This window comes from Alosa alosa, chromosome 3, assembly GCF_017589495.1.
Source record: "Alosa alosa isolate M-15738 ecotype Scorff River chromosome 3, AALO_Geno_1.1, whole genome shotgun sequence".
NCBI classification, from domain to species: domain Eukaryota; kingdom Metazoa; phylum Chordata; class Actinopteri; order Clupeiformes; family Clupeidae; genus Alosa; species Alosa alosa.
The window spans coordinates 33,624,388-33,642,869 of NC_063191.1; the positions used below are offsets into that span (position 1 = coordinate 33,624,388).

The 18,482-nt window shown below is 40.2% G+C and overlaps 1 protein-coding gene across 1 annotated transcript in view; it reads left to right on the forward strand.

The window, feature by feature from the left end:
* ttn.2 (titin, tandem duplicate 2) overlaps positions 1-18,482 on the forward strand; it is a 154,994-nt gene that overhangs the window by 15,609 nt on the left and 120,903 nt on the right. The window contains 15 exon segments of the mRNA XM_048238855.1: positions 38-298; positions 494-754; positions 842-1,105; positions 4,092-4,352; positions 4,449-4,709; positions 4,794-5,054; positions 5,138-5,279; positions 5,372-5,540; positions 5,627-5,858; positions 6,053-6,337; positions 6,512-6,622; positions 6,717-6,905; positions 9,321-9,359; positions 9,792-13,517; positions 13,950-14,228. Of these exon segments, the coding sequence (XP_048094812.1) occupies positions 38-298; positions 494-754; positions 842-1,105; positions 4,092-4,352; positions 4,449-4,709; positions 4,794-5,054; positions 5,138-5,279; positions 5,372-5,540; positions 5,627-5,858; positions 6,053-6,337; positions 6,512-6,622; positions 6,717-6,905; positions 9,321-9,359; positions 9,792-13,517; positions 13,950-14,228 (6,741 nt within the window).

An 18,482-nucleotide genomic window follows, 5' to 3' on the forward strand; every position in this document is an offset into this window, starting at 1 on the left:
AATGGTAATTGAATGTATAACCTTTTTTACTTTGTAGAAATTTCCATTGTGAAGCATATGGAGGAACGTGTTTGCACTGAGACCCAGAATGTGACTTTTGAGGTGGAGTTGTCCCACCCTGGTATTGATGCCCTCTGGACTCTGAAGAAACAGCCACTCAAAGCAGGTGCCAAATACAAGATGGAGTCCAAAGGCAAACGTTACAGCCTTACAATCATCAATGCCATGAAAGACGAGGAAGGGGAATATACCTTTGCAGCTGGTGAAAAGACATCCAGTGCAAAGCTTATTGTTTCAGGTACTTTGGGTTAACACATTGAATCAAAATAACATTTTCACTACTGATTTGACAGTCCAGCCAACTGAAAATGAGTTTTGAGTTGTTTTTGTTTAGTGCTTTTCATTTAATTTCTTTTATGATGTTATTGGATTACCGCAGATGTGTTTCAGATAATGCTTGACTAACATTCCATGCACTACTGTGATTATACAGGTGGTGCTATCAAAAGACCCCTTCGTGACCAGACTGTGGCAGAATCTCAGAGTGCTGAGTTTGAGTGCGAAGTCGCCAATGCCAGTGCTAAGGGCAAATGGCTGAAGGATGGCCAGCCTGTTGACTACAGTGATAATGTCCACAGCGAGGACAAGGGTGCTGTGAGGTGCCTTGTGATAGTCATCACCAGACCACAGGACGTTGGTGAATACACCTACCAGGTGGCCAACTCTAAGACATCTGCACATCTCAAAGTTGAAGGTACTTGTAGACTTTCATTCATCATCAATGTGAGTTGATATTTTTGTTGTTTAGGCGCTGGTCCTAATGCTTAATATCTTTCAATAGCTGTGAAAGTCAAGAAGACTATGAAGAATGTGAACGTTATTGAAACACAGGAAGCAGAGTTTAACCTTGAACTCACCCACGAAAATGTGAAAGGTTCTCAGTGGACCAAGAATGGCGTGGAAATTATTCCAGGTGACAAATATGAAATCACAATGGATGGCATGATGCACTCCTTGAAGATCAAGAACTGCAACCTTCAAGATGAATCGGTCTATGCATTCAAACTGGGAAAACTCACTGCTAATGCCAGGCTGAATGTTGACAGTAAGTAGAACAATAGCATTATAGTAGATTCAAGATTCAATAAATGTATTTGATAAAATAAATAAATACTATAACAAACTAGAAAATGCAAAAAATGCAAAAAACTGCTGTGTATAACATTACTTACAGCATGATTATTCAGATTACATAGACTAACAGTATTCGAGTTGAAAACCACTTACTTGGTTAGATGTTAGCTTAGAGTATATGACAGTCAGTACAAATACATTGTCAATTCAATATTGATCAACATTCTTTGTTTTAATACAGTACTGCAGAATGATACTCAGAACACACTAATGAACACTTAACAACCAATGCAAGCTTGAAGTAAAAAAAATCAAAGTTGTTGAAACCCATTTTAAAGTTAACCAATAATGATAAGGGAGAAACAAGATGTCTACTTAATTTGCATTGTTACAGAACTTGATGATGCCAATCATATTATCCTAAGACAGATCTATTTATCAGTTTTAATTCTGAACTGGCAGCAACAGTTAGAGGCCTCAGTTAATGATAATAGGTCAAATTTGATGGTGATATATACTGAAGAATAAAAGAGTCAGCCCTTCACATGATCCGTTTTAGACAGAACTTAGGTTAGAATCTTAATTTTCCCACAGCACAGCTCAGGTCTAAAAACAGAGGTCTAACAGCACAGCTAAGTTTCACAGATGTTACAGCACAGGTATGATTCAAAGGTATGAATGGTTGACAAATATGATTCACAAGTATACAAGTTCCATATAGTATAGTCCTCACACAACAATATAGTTCTCAGAATGTCTCAGTGTAGATCTCGGATAAGTCTCAGTATGGTTAAATGTTATGTGCACAGATATGTTGAGATATGTTCACATGTTTGTAAGAATGTATGTCAGTAGGTGTGTTGCTAGCAACATTGTCAGAGATGTATGGTTGACAGGTGTGCACATAGACAGGCACACACGTAATGTGATATACAGTCATCACCACTGGTCTGGTCTGGTCTGGAACCTAAAAGGCAAAAGCAAACAAGTTTAACAGTTATACCAAAACAATACAAGGAATGTCTGCAATTGTCCAACAGTAGCCTATTCATGGCTTTCATAAGGTCCCTTTCCACAGGAGTATTAAACAAGCACCAATGCATTTATAATCTAGGTGCTTGATTGTATACACCTGTGGAAAGGGACCTGATGAAACCAATCAATATCAATAGACAAACTATGATAGCATACCGTGATAGTGTTTACTTAGGCTACGTAAGAATCAGGAGCATAGAATGAAAACGTAGCCATGGCCTATTTGATACACAAACAAGCGGTGTAGCCTACAACGTTAGAAATTTGGTAAAATAAAAACAGGAGCATATTTGTCAATAAAACCAAGGAAATGGTAGTAGATTACAGAAGGCAGCAGCAGAACTACAGTTACACCCCACTAATGATCAGAGGGCAACCTGTAGTGAGAGTCACAAGTTTTAAATACCTTGGTGTCCACATTACTGAAAACTTAACATGGACTGTTAACACTCAATATGTTCTGAAGAAGTCCAGACAACGACTCTACTTCCTTCGTCAGCTAAGGAAATTCAAAGTTTCTACATCCATCATGAAGGCCTTCTACACTTCAGCGGTTGAGAGTGTTCTAACTGGTAGCATCATCACCTGGTATGGGAACTCCACAGTTAGAGATTGTAGTACTCTGCAGAGAGTAGTGTGCTCAGCTGAGCGTGCTATAAGAACTCAACTCCCTGCTCTACAAGATATCTATTCCAGAAGAGTACTCCTAAGAGCCCAAAAGATTCTGAAGGACTCTTCTCATCCTAACAATGGATTATTCCTACCGCTGAAATCAAGAAGACGCCTATGTAGTCACAAAGCCAGAACTGAGAGACTCAGGAGAAGTTTTTATCCCCAGGCCATCCGAACTCTGAACTCACACTATACTGACTTTGCACACATTCACTACTCAGCACACGTGACCCCCCTCCCACACACACACACCTACATGACTTTTAGCACTTTTACATCCCTCTCCCTATGCTCCAGACCTTTTATTTATTTTCTTATTTCATCACACGTCAGAACACACACACACACACACACACACATACACTTACATCATCACTGTCATCACCTCACATACATACAGCACACTGCTTGCTACAGTAAGCCTCCTCTACTCCTTGCTGCACACTGCCCCCCCCCTACATACACAGCACATTGTCTTCAGGATCTCCAACACACATCCTCTACATACTTACTTACTACCCTCTCCCCTACATACACAGCACATTATTTCATCAGGAAGCTTCTCCAACACACATCCCCAACCCCCATAAATGCACAAATAGGCTGACACCAGACATAATTTCACTGCATTTCTCACATCCAGTAACTATATGCATGTGACAATAAACCTTGTATCCTTGTATCCTTTATGATTCTAAATTTGCCATAGATCAGCAATGCCTACTTTCCCTACACAACCTAGGTTGTGTAGTCCTGGTAATTTGCTCGGCACATCAGATCACTTTGTGTAGGGCTAGAGTGTTACTATTGCTATGCTATGTTTCGTAGTAGAGTAGAAGTACTAATGAAGTACTTGTAATTGTATAAAGAAAGATGAAAAGAAAGATTTTGCTACGACAAGTACACCTTCACACCTTGCAGTTTCTTATGAAAATTATCCTCTGTGCAACAGAATGCAGCAATCAAATATTTTGGTCATCAGTCTTTACTTCTGTTAGCTGTTTGTTTGTTGTGAAAATACAAATAAAGCTGGCTGTGGGTAGCTTCTGCTTTCCTTAAAAAAGTGGTGATGCATTAGCTAAGTGACCAAGTTTAGTGACTAAGTGGCTAAATGACTAACAGAAATTTGCTCCCTCATTTTCTGCCTTTTACGGAAGGAGAAACAGGCATGCTGTATGTTAGAGATACAATGTGGGTAAAATGTGGAGCTTGCAGTTATGTATAACCTGCTTATTGTTAATTTTCTTTAGCAATCAAATTTGTGAAGAAGCCCAAGGATGCAACCTCTCTCTTGGGTGGCACTACCTCCTTTGAGCTGAGTCTGTCCCACGATGACATCCCTGTGAAATGGATGTTTAACAACACTGAAATCAAGCCCAGCGCAGACTACCAGATTCTGTCTGAAAGGAAATCTCACAAATTGGTCGTGCAGAATGTGACTTCAAACAGAGCTGGAGAGTATTCAGCTGTTGTTGGAAAATTGCAGTGTAGTGCAAACCTACATGTTGAATGTAAGTTTTTCAAAGAAATAATAATATGTACTGTATATGGGCAACAATTTTTTTCACACCAATGGACAGATTATTAAGCATTTTCTACTCCTCCAGCTTTGAGAGTGACCAAGCCCCTGAAGAATCTGGATATTCCTGAGACTCATGTGGCGACCTTTGAGTGTGAAGTGTCACACTTCAATGTCCCATCCACTTGGCTGAAGAATGGTGTGGAGATCGAGATGAGTGAGAAGTTCAGAATTGTGGTGCAGGGAAAGCTCCACCAGCTCAAGATCATGAACACCAGCAGAGATGACGTAGCAGAGTACACCTTTATCTGTGGAAATGACAGAGTCTCTGCAACACTGACAGTTAGCCGTAAGCCATCCATTGTTTTGAATTATAAATCATAGATCAGATTTTAGACAAAAATTGACATCCCTTTCTTCCTTTCCCTTCCAGCCATTCTTATCAATTCCATGCTTCAAGACCTCAATGCCCAGGAGAAGGACACTATTACATTCGAGGTCAATGTCAATCATGAAGACATCTCTTACAAATGGTATAAGAATGGTGTGGAAATTCGGTCCACAGATAGGTGCCAGACCCGAAGCAAGCAACTCACTCACTCTCTCACCATACGCAACGTGCACTTTGGTGACAGTGCAGACTACAAGTTTGTTGCCGGATCTGCTGAAACATCTGCAAAACTCTATGTTGAAGGTAACGTAACATCTAAAACAATATTTCATAGAAGATTTTGCACCTGCCGTGCATTTTGTAATGTTATGTGTTCTATGCCCCAGCTCGTGTGATTGAGTTCAAAAAGCACATCAAAGACATCAAGATTACTGAAAAGAAGAGGGCTACCTTTGAATGTGAAGTGTCTGAGCCGAATATCCATGTGATTTGGATGAAAGACGGACAGGAACTTGAAATGTCTGAAAGGTATTTCACACCATATGTAGTCTTGGAAAAAAGAACATTTGTTGTTTAGTAATAGTAGTCCTCTTTAATTGTTATTGTTATCTCTTGTGTAGGTGCAGATCTGCCTCCGATAACTTCCAGCACTCCCTGACAATTCAGTCAGTGCGTATGTCTGATGCTGGAGAGTACTCTGTGGTTGCTGGTGCAAACATGTCAAAGGGTCGCCTCACCGTGGAGGGCCGTGATGTTGTCATCAAAGAACCCGCTGAGACAGACATCACAGTAATAATCACTTCAGTACAAGCTAAAGTTTTAAAAAAAAGGCTCTTTTCATTCGCACTGTTCTAAGATCTGACTATTTGTTTTAGGTTGTTGAGAAGTACAGAAGCACATTTGAGTTTGAAGTCAGTGAGGATGACATTGAGGGACGCTGGCTGAGGAATGGAACTGAGATCAATTTTGTCTCAGAGGTGCGGTTCAACTATGTGGCTATTAGAAAGACCCACCGTCTGACAATCACTGAGACATACAGAACTGATGCTGGGGAGTACACCTTTATTGCTGGCAAGAACAGGAGTGTGGTCACGCTTCATGTCATGAGTAAGTATGATGAAAAGTGAGCTTCAACATCTTCAAAGTTATTTGGTCAGGTCTCAGCATGATCCCTGGCCTTTCAGAGCTACTGAGAATGATTATATTTTCTGAAAGGTCAGGATTTCTGCACCATTGGCTGTTACCAGTTTGTTTGCTGATTTTCTTTGCTGATTTTTTTCTTCTAATATCCTCTTATTTAGCCGCAGAGCTTCCTCAGGTTGTTAGGCAGATGCACCCACTGAAGGTGGTGTCCGGCAGAATGGCACGCTTCTCGGTTGAGGTCAAGGGCACCCCAGAGCCCCAGGTGACCTGGTTTAAGAACAGTCAGCAAATGTATCATGGGGCTGAGTGCAGCATCTTTAAAGATGGTGGGGAGCACACTCTGATGCTCAGTCAGGTGTTCCCAGAGGACGCAGCTGTCTACAGCATTGTGGCAAAGAATGATGCTGGAGAGGCCACAAGCTCTGCTGCTCTCCATGTTGAAGGTAAGATTTAAAATGGCTTCACTGTCTCTGTCTGCAGAATAAGTAAGCAGTTTAGTCATACTAGCTTTATAGCCAAACAGATAAAAAAATGCATGCAGAATTTAAAATAAATGTAAAGAAATATATAATTGTGTGGAATTTTAAAATCAATTACCTCTTGTCATTTATTTTCAGTGCCAGAGGTGATTACACCTATTTCACCTCCCCAACTTGTTTTCCCAATCTCCGACATGACTGTTGATGAGGGAGATTGTGCAAAATTCAAGTGCAATTTTACTGGAGATGGTAAGACATTGCATGTTATTAAATTATTAACAAAATCATGGAAAGTCAGAGAAAGTTTACTGATCTGACTCCTCTCCCTCTTTCAAATCTGTAGACTTGATTATCACCTGGCAGTGCAAAGGCCAGGAGATCCAGAAGTCAGCCTCCTTCAAAATGACTCAGTATGATGATTATATCCAGCTGGAAATTTCCAGAGTTTTCCCCGATGATGAGGGAGAGTACACATGTGTTGCCCGCAACTCTGCAGGAACAGCCTCATGTTCTGCCAAGTTAACTGTTCAGGGTGAGTTCCTGGTATCTTAAATTTATTTAATTACTTGAGTATCTACATAATGTTCCTCTATTTGCATCTGTAAAATATACAGATCACTCTTTGTTTATATTCATTTTTGCAAGTGTGTAGGTACTGACTTGCACCCAAATCATGGAAGAATTTGCATGATAAGTTGCACCTGAGAAAAAGAAAGCAAAAAAAATAATGCATCTCACTCCACTGTTTGGACATTATGATCAAAATTGTTGTTTTCCAATGGGAAACTTCTTTACATGGCAAAAAAACAAAACAAATTAAAAGTGCTCAAGTGCTGCATGTCTCACCAAGTCTATCCAAATAGCACGTTGATAGTAAAAAATAAGCTAATTGGTGACTTTCATTGAGCCCACCTCAAGCTGCTTGATGCCTTTCGGAAAAGTGGCTTGATTCCACCCTGGTGTATCTTGGTTGCCAAATCCAGATGTATGCTTCTAAAGTCAACAAAGACTGCTGTCTTTCATTTCGATGAGAAGACAAACACTGCCAGACTAATCATAGTCGGTGCTTTTTCTAAGCATGCTAGACAATGAATGCATATCAATATTGCTGGACAGGCCATTTACACAGCTACTCTTGCGCTAAACAAAAGCTGTTAAACTGAATTGTGGTCAGATTAACGCATCTTCATCAGGACGTCTCTTTTGAATCTTCACATATCTGGGACATCTTCTTTTTGTTTATGGTTTCTTATTAACAGTGTAACAGTGTTTTGGATGTTATTTCAGACATTTTGACATTTATTTTGACATTGCATCGATATTGCAACATTGCAATTGAGTCTGTTTGCTTAATAACTCATTTGATGCTGTGAAATAATCTTTCATCATCAAAAGCACCAACCAGATTTGGTGCTACAATGCATCTTCCATCTTCATTCATGACCTCCTTTTCATCAAAGCTCTCCAGTCATAAACTCACAAATGATTTTTATGAAGTGCCTAATTTCATTTTTTTCACCGCTCAGATGTCAAAGCTCTAGATAGGCAAACTATGTTGAGCACTGGAAGCTCTCTTGTGGAGAGTGCGGAGAAAGTTCCTGGAAGTCCAAGCTTGACTCTGAAAATGAGTGATATCAGAGTGAGCGCTGGTGACCTGGCTCAGTTCAGCTGTTCCTTTGATGGACAGCCATTCACTGATATTATGTGGGATCATAATGGACGCAAAGTTACAGTCACAGAGAGGGTGAACTGTGCTCAAAATGGAGATTTGCTGTCTCTTACCATTCACAATGTCCAACTGACTGATGAGGGGAACTATCGGTGCTCAGTAAAAAATAATAATGGTGAAAACAGAACTTCTGCACAGCTCAGAGTGGAAGGTGGATATTTTCATATTTTCCCTTTGTGGTCCATCCCATCCCATCCTGCTTCCTGCTGGTGCTATTTAAACATTTAATATTTTCCTTGAAGCTATAACCTATTGTAATATTTTTAATGTAATAACCAATTTAATAAATACAGGATCATCCATGACAAGCCTGGCTTAACATCATTTCCCCATCACACTAACTCCTTGTTTAGTGCTAAAATACCCTCTCATTGGTGGATTTAATACCTAATAAATTTCCCTAACTTTATTCTCACCCAGCTAAAGAAGCAAACCCCAGTGCAGAAACTCCTGTACCTTGTGATTCTCAAAGTAAGGCACCTAAAAGTGACAGAGAGTCCACTATACAGACCTCTGAGCAAGAAAAACAGGAGACCTTAAAGAATCTTGGATCTCTTCCACCCTCCCAAAGAATGCAGTGGCATATAAGCAGCCATTATTTCCCTGACGTTGTTCCCTATGAAGAAAGGGGTATATATGGTGCCATTCTACCAGAGCTCCTTCTGAAACTTGCCCCTGAAACTCTTGCCAAACAGACAGATGACGTGGTGTCACCATTTTATGTTGTAAAAGCAGCACCCTCTCCATTTGTTCTTTGGCTCCATGATCTGTTAATTCTCGAAGAGCCTTTGTCTTTTTCAATGAGACATGATGGCCCCATCTGCTGCTTAAATGTAAAGAATGGGGGCATTGGTCAATGGGGGACCTGCACTTGCAAAATTATCAATGCAGCAGGAGACTGTGCGTGCAGCATTCCCCTCAAACTGAAGACAGGTTGGCAATTGCATGCTTTAGTCCTTACCAGTCAATTTCTGAACTTGGACACTCATTAGATTTCTTCACTATTCACATCTTTGGTAGTGACATCTTGGATGGATATAAACCCACACAAAAACACAGGCTGTAAGCAGTTCACATAGGAATACTTGGTTGACTAGTTGGCCCCTTTGGAATAATGCATTTCCTATTATAGACAAAACTCACTTGTTCACACTTAAATTTAGGTGGCATGAATGGCTTACATGTCTTCTCTAAAATGTTTTTTTATTTTCTTTACAGCAGCTAAAGTGGAAGAGGCTGACCAAGGAGAAGGAAGAGGTAATTGCATATTTAAAACATAAAAATATTGTGCAAACATAATTGTCTGCATTTGTATTAAGTGCTATTTTTTCTGAATGATTCCGGTGACTGCAGTGTTAAATATGTGTTGTTAAGGGCTCACATGTACAGGAATGGTGTATCCTGTGTTGACAAGTTTGTATTCATAGTTGACACTTATAACCATCAATATTATAAACATGACATTTAAGTGCCTACTGCAAGGACAGTGTAATACACATCATGTAATTTTGTGTCAGATATTTCATTTTGTATATTTGTGTTATACTTCTTTTAAAAAGAAGATATATTCTTCACATCTGTGCATGTTAGCTGGAATGTAACATGATTACATGACAGAATTGTATATCAGAATGGATTGTTACATCATTTAGTAAATAATGTGTGTTAAAAGAATTATTTTTTGCTCAGCCTTTTCTAGCTTGGCTGTTTCAACAGAAGAGGAAAAACACGACCACATAAGCATGAAAGAGAAACACACAACATTTGATCTTGAGCCAGAGTCAAAAAGCTATGTTAGTACTCTTTCCCAAAAAATAGAGAAACCAGTATTTGTAACCAAACTCTCACCTGCAATTGTTTCTGTTGGGGACACTGCCAAGTTTACTGTCATTGTATCTGGATTCCCAAAACCAGACGTTCAGTGGCAGCACAATGGCCAAGTCATTGTTTCTTCATCGGTTTACAAGTTTATTCAAGAGAGAGATGAGTACACATTAATAATAACCAAGGTGCAGGAAGAAACCGAAGGAGAGTACTCATGTATCATGCGCAATGAATATGGCGAGTCAAAATGTTCAACTTACTTGCATGTGAAAGTGAAAGACTCAAGGCAGTTAGAGAAACCCAAAGGACAACCTCCCTCTTTTACAAAAGAAATTGACTCAGTGCAGTGTACAGTTGGAGGCCAGGCACATTTTCAGTACAGAGTAACAGGAACACCGCTGCCTGAAATTCAGTGGTTGAGAGGTGGATATCAAATTCATCCTAGCAAGTACTGTGTAATAATGAACAATCCAGATGGCTCTGGTTTTATGATGATGACAAGCCTTCAGCAGGAAGACAGTGGTCTCTACACTTGCAGGGCATTCAACTTATTTGGAGAGGCTTCATGCAGTGCTGAACTTATTATCTTCCAAGAGACTGTTGCTGTACCATGGCATCAAGAACAGGTTGTCACTCAAAAACAAAAAAGTTACAAAGTTTCAGTGACTGAACAATCGACTGAGTCTCGCCTGTACATGGTAAATATACCAGGTGAAGTCAGAGAAAACCAGCAGGCAAGACGTCAGATGATCTACACCATTGGCACTGAGGATACACAGGCTGTTGCCAGTGAGCAAGTTGACACCTTAAGAGAGATAGATTTTTCTGCTGCCACCATTCATAAGGAACAAGTGACCCATCAGGCTGCAGTCTTGCAGTCTCATGAGGTGCAAGAGAGAGTGACAATGGGTCCAACCATACCACAGCCAGCTGTAGCCATCTCTGCTAAGCAGATGCACACTGTTTCCCTCACATCTGCCGTTGAGGAAAACCTAGGTTTCATAGAACAACACTCGGAACGAATCAAAAGCCCTGAGGTTACTGAGTTAGAGTATGACAGGGAACTGCCTTCAAAGTTGATGTCTGCCACCTCTGAGAACATAACTGGATTCTCAATGGTAAGAGCTGAATCTTTTACAGATAGCAAAGAGGAACAAACAGAAACAACAGAAGAACCAAAATACCCTGTCAGTGGCTGTCAAGTAGAAACCAGATTTCCTTTATTGAGAGAACAGTATCAGAATATCCCTCAACCCGAAGAAGAGAAAGGTTTTACAATTACTGAAGGGGTCAAATTGTTATATTCTGCTACTTCCTCAGAGAATTGGCCAGTTTCAGAGGGCCATACATCTGACCTTACTGCTTCGGAAACCACTCAAGGTGTAGTTGGTAATGAGTTAAAAAAGCCAACACTTGCAGGAGTCAGTGAGGTAAAGCATGTGTTGTCTAAAGAGAAGGGATTTGAGGTACATAGGCCAAAAGAGGAGATAGCTGGTCTTTTTAAAGACAAATTATTCCTATCAGCTTTAACTGCAGAAGAGAAGCTAGAACTCAAATCTGACCCTGTTGGCAAAATACAAGGAATAGAAAGTGCTGAATCAGTTACCACACAGAAGGAAAAACAGCAGATTTTACACTTGCAGGTGATTAGTGATCAAGACGTTCTACTTTCAGAGGGCAGGTTTACCTGTGAGAAACCAGCCCAAGAACAGGCAGATATCAGGAAGAGTCCTACACTGCGCCACTCCGCTTGTACATACGAACAGAAAACTGTCATTTGTGAGGACTCGGCAGAGTTTTCATCTGAAAGGACCACTTTGACTCTGCAGCCTAAGAAAGAGCCCACTGGAACTTTACATCTTCAGTCTATTCAAGCAGAATGGCCATTAACCAAAGAGGCTATACTTACAACAGAGAAACCAGATGAGCACTCTGCAAGGAAAAGGCAAGGAAAAGCTCAGAAACGTGCCGTAAATGTAGAGGAAAAAATGGAGCTTACAGCAGATTACATCAAAGATCTAGATGTATCAGTTGCAGACATTAAGTCTAATTATAAAAAAGAACCCAAACCTCAAAATATTCTTCAAGTAATTTCAGAGCCTTTGGTGCTCCCGAAAGAAACACCATTTGCCTGTGACATTGACCAACAGAGAGCTTTAGGCCAAAAGGAAGATCGGTGGAATATAGTGCACATAACATCTATCTCAGACAGACAAGTTCTTGAGGAGGGCCACACTGACCAGCTGAAGACAGCAGAAAAATGCACTTGTGAGATGGGAGTAGAGCCCAAGATGCCAACACAACCTTTACACATAGAAGAAAAGGCTGTTTCCACAGAGAGCAGTGTTGCACTGGAGTCTACAGAGCAGGATTTTGCTGTTCAGATTCAAGAGGGACAGTCAGTGAGACAGTCATTATTAATGGAGGAAAAGCATGTTATGATCGGGGAAATATCCAAGCACACACCAGAGTTTGAGTCAACAAAAGTTCATGCTACTACACAGCCCAAAAGACCCCTGTTTATCTCTGAGTCCAGAGATAGCAAAACTCTTCCCAAAGAGCTGACATTTATCATTCCTGCACCCAAACCGCATAGCCTAGACATCCGTTATCAATTAAAGACTGCCCTCCAGTCGGCAGTGGCTCGCGATCAACAGCTTATTTTGGCCGATGTTGTGAAGAAACTTGATGTTGTGGAAGTTAAAGAACCCATAATACACAAAGAGCCAAAATTCACCATGTTCACCTATCTCATCACTACCACAAGCACACCCATTGATATATGTTTTGCGTTTGAGGGTGACTACCCTCAGACTGCAGATCTGAAGAATGAACTTCAGGCAGCATTTTATTCTATAGTATATCAAGAACACCAGGTTCTGACCTCAGCACAGCCTGGGACCTTAGAAATGGACAGACCACAAAGGTTACAGGTCAAGAATGCTTCCAGGAAGGAGATGCTTACATCTGTGGTGGGGACGGTGCAGACCGCAGAGAGTGTCTCTGGTATCAAATCTGCAAGAATGCAGTCAGCTGCAGTTAAGACAGAAGCTAAAACCTCCTTTGAAACTATTGTAGCTCAGGAACAACCTTTGGTACAGGAAGCCATGCAGATTTCTAAACCAGAAATCAGATCAATGACAGTAAATGGCAGTGAGAGAGATGTAGGTGCTGCAGATATAACTACAACTGTACCATGTGCCCCTATACCCATTGAGCAACCTGTAGATGTTTTTGTACAAAGAGAGTTGAGAGAGGAATTTCTCTCTGAAGAAATTACAATTAGTAAGACAGTAGAGCACATTGCAAATTACCCTATCATTGAAAAACCCCTGAATGACATGTCTGTAGAGGAGGACAGTAAAGTTAAATTTTCAGTGACTATAAAATGTGTTAAGAATGTAAACTGGCTCTTCAATGGAAAATTGGTTAAATCTGGCGTCGAGTTCAAATGTTCCAAATTTCGTGACACATACATGTTAGCAATCGACAAAGTTAAGAAGGACAAGCATCAAGGAGAATATGTCTGTGAGGCCGAGAATGAAGCTGGCAAGACCTCCACATCCTCAAGGCTCACAGTTATATCAAGAGGTTGGATTATGGAGATGTTTTAATATCACAGTTTCTCAAGGTTTTACTTTAATCTTTGGCGTTTACCATTAGATCATCACTAATTCATGGATGAAAATCCATATCACCTTCACATTCCTACTCTCTTGGTTTCATATAATTTTTCCCACTATTTCTCTTCACTGCCAGGTATTCATCACTCCTACAGTAGATTTCACTCTTCGCCACTCTCTAAATCACTTTGTTTCACCCATCAATTTTAGCATGCTTTGAGGTTTCATATAATTTCATTACTCTTCATCAACTCTTCATTTTCTTCATTCCCTCACAATAACAGTTCTTTTCACAGTCACCCTGGATTACTAGAGTGTGTATTCATTCCTTTCCCAGTTATGCAAGATGTCATCTTTCCAGCCTGGGTAACTTTGCTTTTTCTCTTCCTCCACAAAACAGTGCCACCTGTTTTCAGGCGCAAGATCCAACCCTTTGAGGTCAATGTTGGCGATCTTGCCAAGTTTGACTGCGAGATTGAAGATGCTCCAAATGTCAACTTCAAATGGTTCAAGTCTAGCACAGAGATTCATCAGGGTGAGCAGTACAGGATCATCAGCACTCAACATAAGTCCTCGCTGGAAGTCCTGAAGACCACCAATGCTGACAGCGGTGAATTTACCTGCAAAGCCACCAACCAGAATGGCAGTGACAGGTGTTCAGCTTACCTCACTGTGTCTGGTAAGTTAAGTGTTTATTTTCTGACGCAAGCCGCCGTGTTTGCAGGCCGTGGATACTGGATAGTCTGGCATTGTTGGCAATTCTGTTCATGTTGCAGTTTTTGGAGTGTGTGTGTGTGCTTTGCCATAATGTCTTTGTGAGGCATCTCACAGATTTATTTGAATGGGTTAAACTCTGATCTTTCTTGGGAAAGGGAAGGATTTTCACAGAAAGGATTATGTGCAACAAATACAGTTTATTGTCCTATGCTTTGATCTTTTGTAGAACTCCTCCCTCCAACTTTTGTTACTAAGCCTGATCCTATGACGGTCTTTGTTGGGAAACGAGTACAGATTCAACTCTTAGTTACAGGAGCTTCACCTATGGATGTTTTCTGGCTCAAAAACAATGCTGCTATCTCAGAGAGCACCAACTACAGAATATTTTATGAAAAAAACAAGCATTCTCTTGAAATCTTAAGACTTAGGCAAACTGACAGTGGTGTGTATGTGTGCAAAGCTTCAAACACCATCGGTACATCTATGTGCACAACGGAAGTAACAGTCATTGACAAACCGAATTTTGTGAGAACATTTGACTCAGTTTATGTAGCTGTGGGTAACCCACTGCATCTTGAGAGTCAGGTTGATGAAGACATGGGTGTGACTGTTACCTGGACTAAGGATAACAAGAGGCTTCACAACACTGTGGACTGTAAACTCTCTTTTGAAGACAAGATTGCCAGTCTTGACATTCTTCGGGCTAACCTCAAAGACACTGGAAAATATCTTTGTACAGCAACAAATGATGCTGGAAGCACAGAATACTCTTGCGTGGTTATGGTCCAAGGTAAGTGCATATCCGTGCCCAGCGTACTATTTTACTACTGTGTAAAATGTCTAAGAGTTGATATTTTTCAAGAGCAAACTGTAGGCTACTGCTGTACAACACACAACAACATTGCTCCAAAGGACAATGCATCAGTGTTTCCCACAGTATTGAATTCCATTGGTGGTGGTTGCAGAATTAACTTGAATACAATAGGTAATAGATTTGATGTACTGTAACACTGAGTTACATGACATGGCATGATTTATTTCTGATACAACACATGTTGGTTGGTTGGTTGATTGTTTGAAGGAAGACAGTGTCAAAAAACAATGATTTTAATTAGGCTATATTCTGATATAAAGTACATAGATGTAAAAGGATGCTATGACAATGGTTTCACAAAATGCGTGAATGAGTTTGATTACCTGAAGGGTGAGGATTTTGAAAACAGCTCGACAGATTTGCTTGGATGGATTTTGTCAGAGGTTAGATGGTATGTTTTATGAGATTTAAAATGATTAGCCCAGGTCTTACAGGCATTTCATATTAGTCAAATCATGATTAAGTCAAGTTATGTATAAGCCATACAACAAAGAATATTATTATTTGTAATTTCAATTAGTTGGATTTCAGTTACTCTGTTTTAATGTATTGATTGGTTCTGGGTAGTAGCTGTGTGCTGTGTTAGACTACAAGAGACACAAAATATTCCGACCATAGTCTGGTGGTGAACAGAATAGGCCTACAGCTCCACATTCAAATTACATTTTCAAAAAGTTGTTACTGTAGAGTGTACTTGTCCTTTACTGAGGGGTAGATTGGCTTTGAGATTTAGCTTGACTTTTAGTTTGGAGCATCTTCAGATTGTGTCTGCTGTGCATTGTTGTCGGATAATGCTATCTAGACTATGATGCTATTGAATTTGAAAAAATATTGTTACTCATAGGACAATATAAACCTTGCAACATATCAGTCATGGTGAATATGGACAGAAATTAATCTATGACATCAAAAACCATTATGTTATTGCTATTATGCCATTATGTTTTCGCTAAATAGCGAAAAAGGTGACAATGCAATACATCTTGCTTATTGAGTGAATTAATGTTCATCATGCACTCCTTTTTGCAGTGCTAAAATGTCTATATTATGACCTGAGAGTATATCTCACATTATTGATTTCCAGAACCACCCCAGTTCACAATGAAACTGCCAAGCACACAATTTCTTAAGCTCCATGAGCCACTGCGTCTTGAATGCAAAGTCAGTGGCTCACCCTCTTTAAGGATCAACTGGTACAAATATAACAACAAGGTTGATTCTGGACACTACAGCAAATCATTTGTTGACTCAGTAGCAGTCCTTGAATCGAAGACCACTGGATTTGAAGACAGCGGAGTCTTTACTTGTGAAGTACAGAATGATACAGGAACTGCCAGTTGTAGCAGCAACGTTGTTGTCAAAGGTCAGAGATGATTGTGAATTTTTTGACATCCAACTTGATTTGGATGGTATCAAGGGACTTTCACATTTCAAATCCTGGATGTTATATCTCTACATAAGGAATAAATCCCTTCATACTGGATGTCTTGTGTTATGCTGATGTTAGAATTTAGCATTTATTCTCAATATGATGTTGAGCCTTTTGTGCTGAACTCAGGGGCGTTTCTAGACTTTCAGGACAACCTGGGCTTAGCCCGGCTGGACCGGATGTAAATGTAAAGATTAGCTGAGGATCTATGTTTGATCTATGCCAGAGATCTACCAAAAAGACAGTAAAATGTTTGATGTTAAAATGGGATTGCACACAGAGAGAGAGAGAGAGAGAGAGAGAGAGAGAAAAGCTACCCTCTACAAAATCATGGAATCAGATCAGTGTTAGCCTGGCCTTAATTGCCTTCCTACGTACTTCCGCTCGATTTTCATCTCCCTCCACGACTCCGTCTGGGATTCCGGCCATTGGCCTCGTTCGCAGCGGTAGATTCGACTCCGCGGCAATCAGCGAGCAGGAGGCGGGAGTTGTGAGAGACGACGTCAAGATTCTGCGCTGTGTTTGAATTGTAGTCCTCGAGGAGTTGGCAATGGCATAAGTTAATGAAGCAATTCAGTCCGTGCTGGCTACGCTTCCAAATATTCAGGAACTGAACTCCGAACAAAAGGAGTGTTTAACACATTTTATTTCGGGCAAAGATGTCGTGGCCCTACTTCCTATTGGATTTGGGAAACGTTTTATTTGTATCGCGCAGTAGCCTCAATATTAAATTACAGCATGTGCGGCAGAACCGGTATGGATGAAGCGGCGTGTTTTCAATGATGATCACATCTAGCTTTGACAATTGTGATGATATTGTATCGCCGAGGCTATTTGCCCCCGTGTTGGGCTTTCTCCTGTGTTCCCGGCGTGTGCGTGTGTGTGTGTGTGTGCGAGTGTTTGTGTCTCCCTCCCTCCTGTGTCATGGAATGTGTCAATGAGTTCTGATGTGTTTTGATTGGGGGGAGGTGTCCGGGAGGGAATATTTAGGAGTATAGATAGGTTAGCGATTGCTAAGGGGAGGGAATAGAATAGGGGGTTCTAAGACGTCTAAGTTTAGTCAGAGTAGAATAGGCTAGTGACAATGGCCCCACATTTTTGAGATACCCCTACCGGAGGTAGAACTAAACGCAACAATGTTTTTCCTCATCTCTAAGGTCTCCCATATATGAAATGGATTCTTGGCTAAAAATATTTTACTGCTAAGATTGTTAAACAGATATTCTTATACACCCCAAAACCAAAAAAGGACTAAAATATAGCCTGTCCGTATGGGAGTTAAGGCATATAAACTAGTGCAGATCAATCACACAAGCTCTGAGAACTTTGAAACATGTTTATAGTCAGGAAGTTGCTTTACCTCCTAGAAAAGATTGGATGTGAATATCTTGATGCATGGAATGAATAGAGACATGTAAACACATACCTAAAATAAGCGGACATGCAAAAAAATGATTATCTATGCAGAATGTTTTCATTTACTTTGTGACTGCTTTACCAGGGATTATCATAGAAACACATATGATAGCTTGTTGGAAAGGTGTGGTTGTACTGAATCCAACAATACCAAATATGTATGACAAATTAGGGTGTTCTGTCACTCAATGTATGAGGTGTCCAAAATAAAAGAAAACAGAACACTGGCAAAATTCAGTCTCAAGTCCAAATCACATTATCAGTGGTGAGAAGAATGTTGACAAATTCATTGTTACTGCAAGGTAAGTGCTGATCTATATTTACATTTAATAATGATACATTTCATATGAAACACAGATCCAATTGAATCAGTTAACATTGGAATGGAACACCTTTATTAAAATATTTACATTCACTTAAATTTTGTTTTGGTCAAGTCATTACTGAATAATGGAAAATAATATTGTTAGCTTTTGTCTGTCCAGACCAGCAGTGGA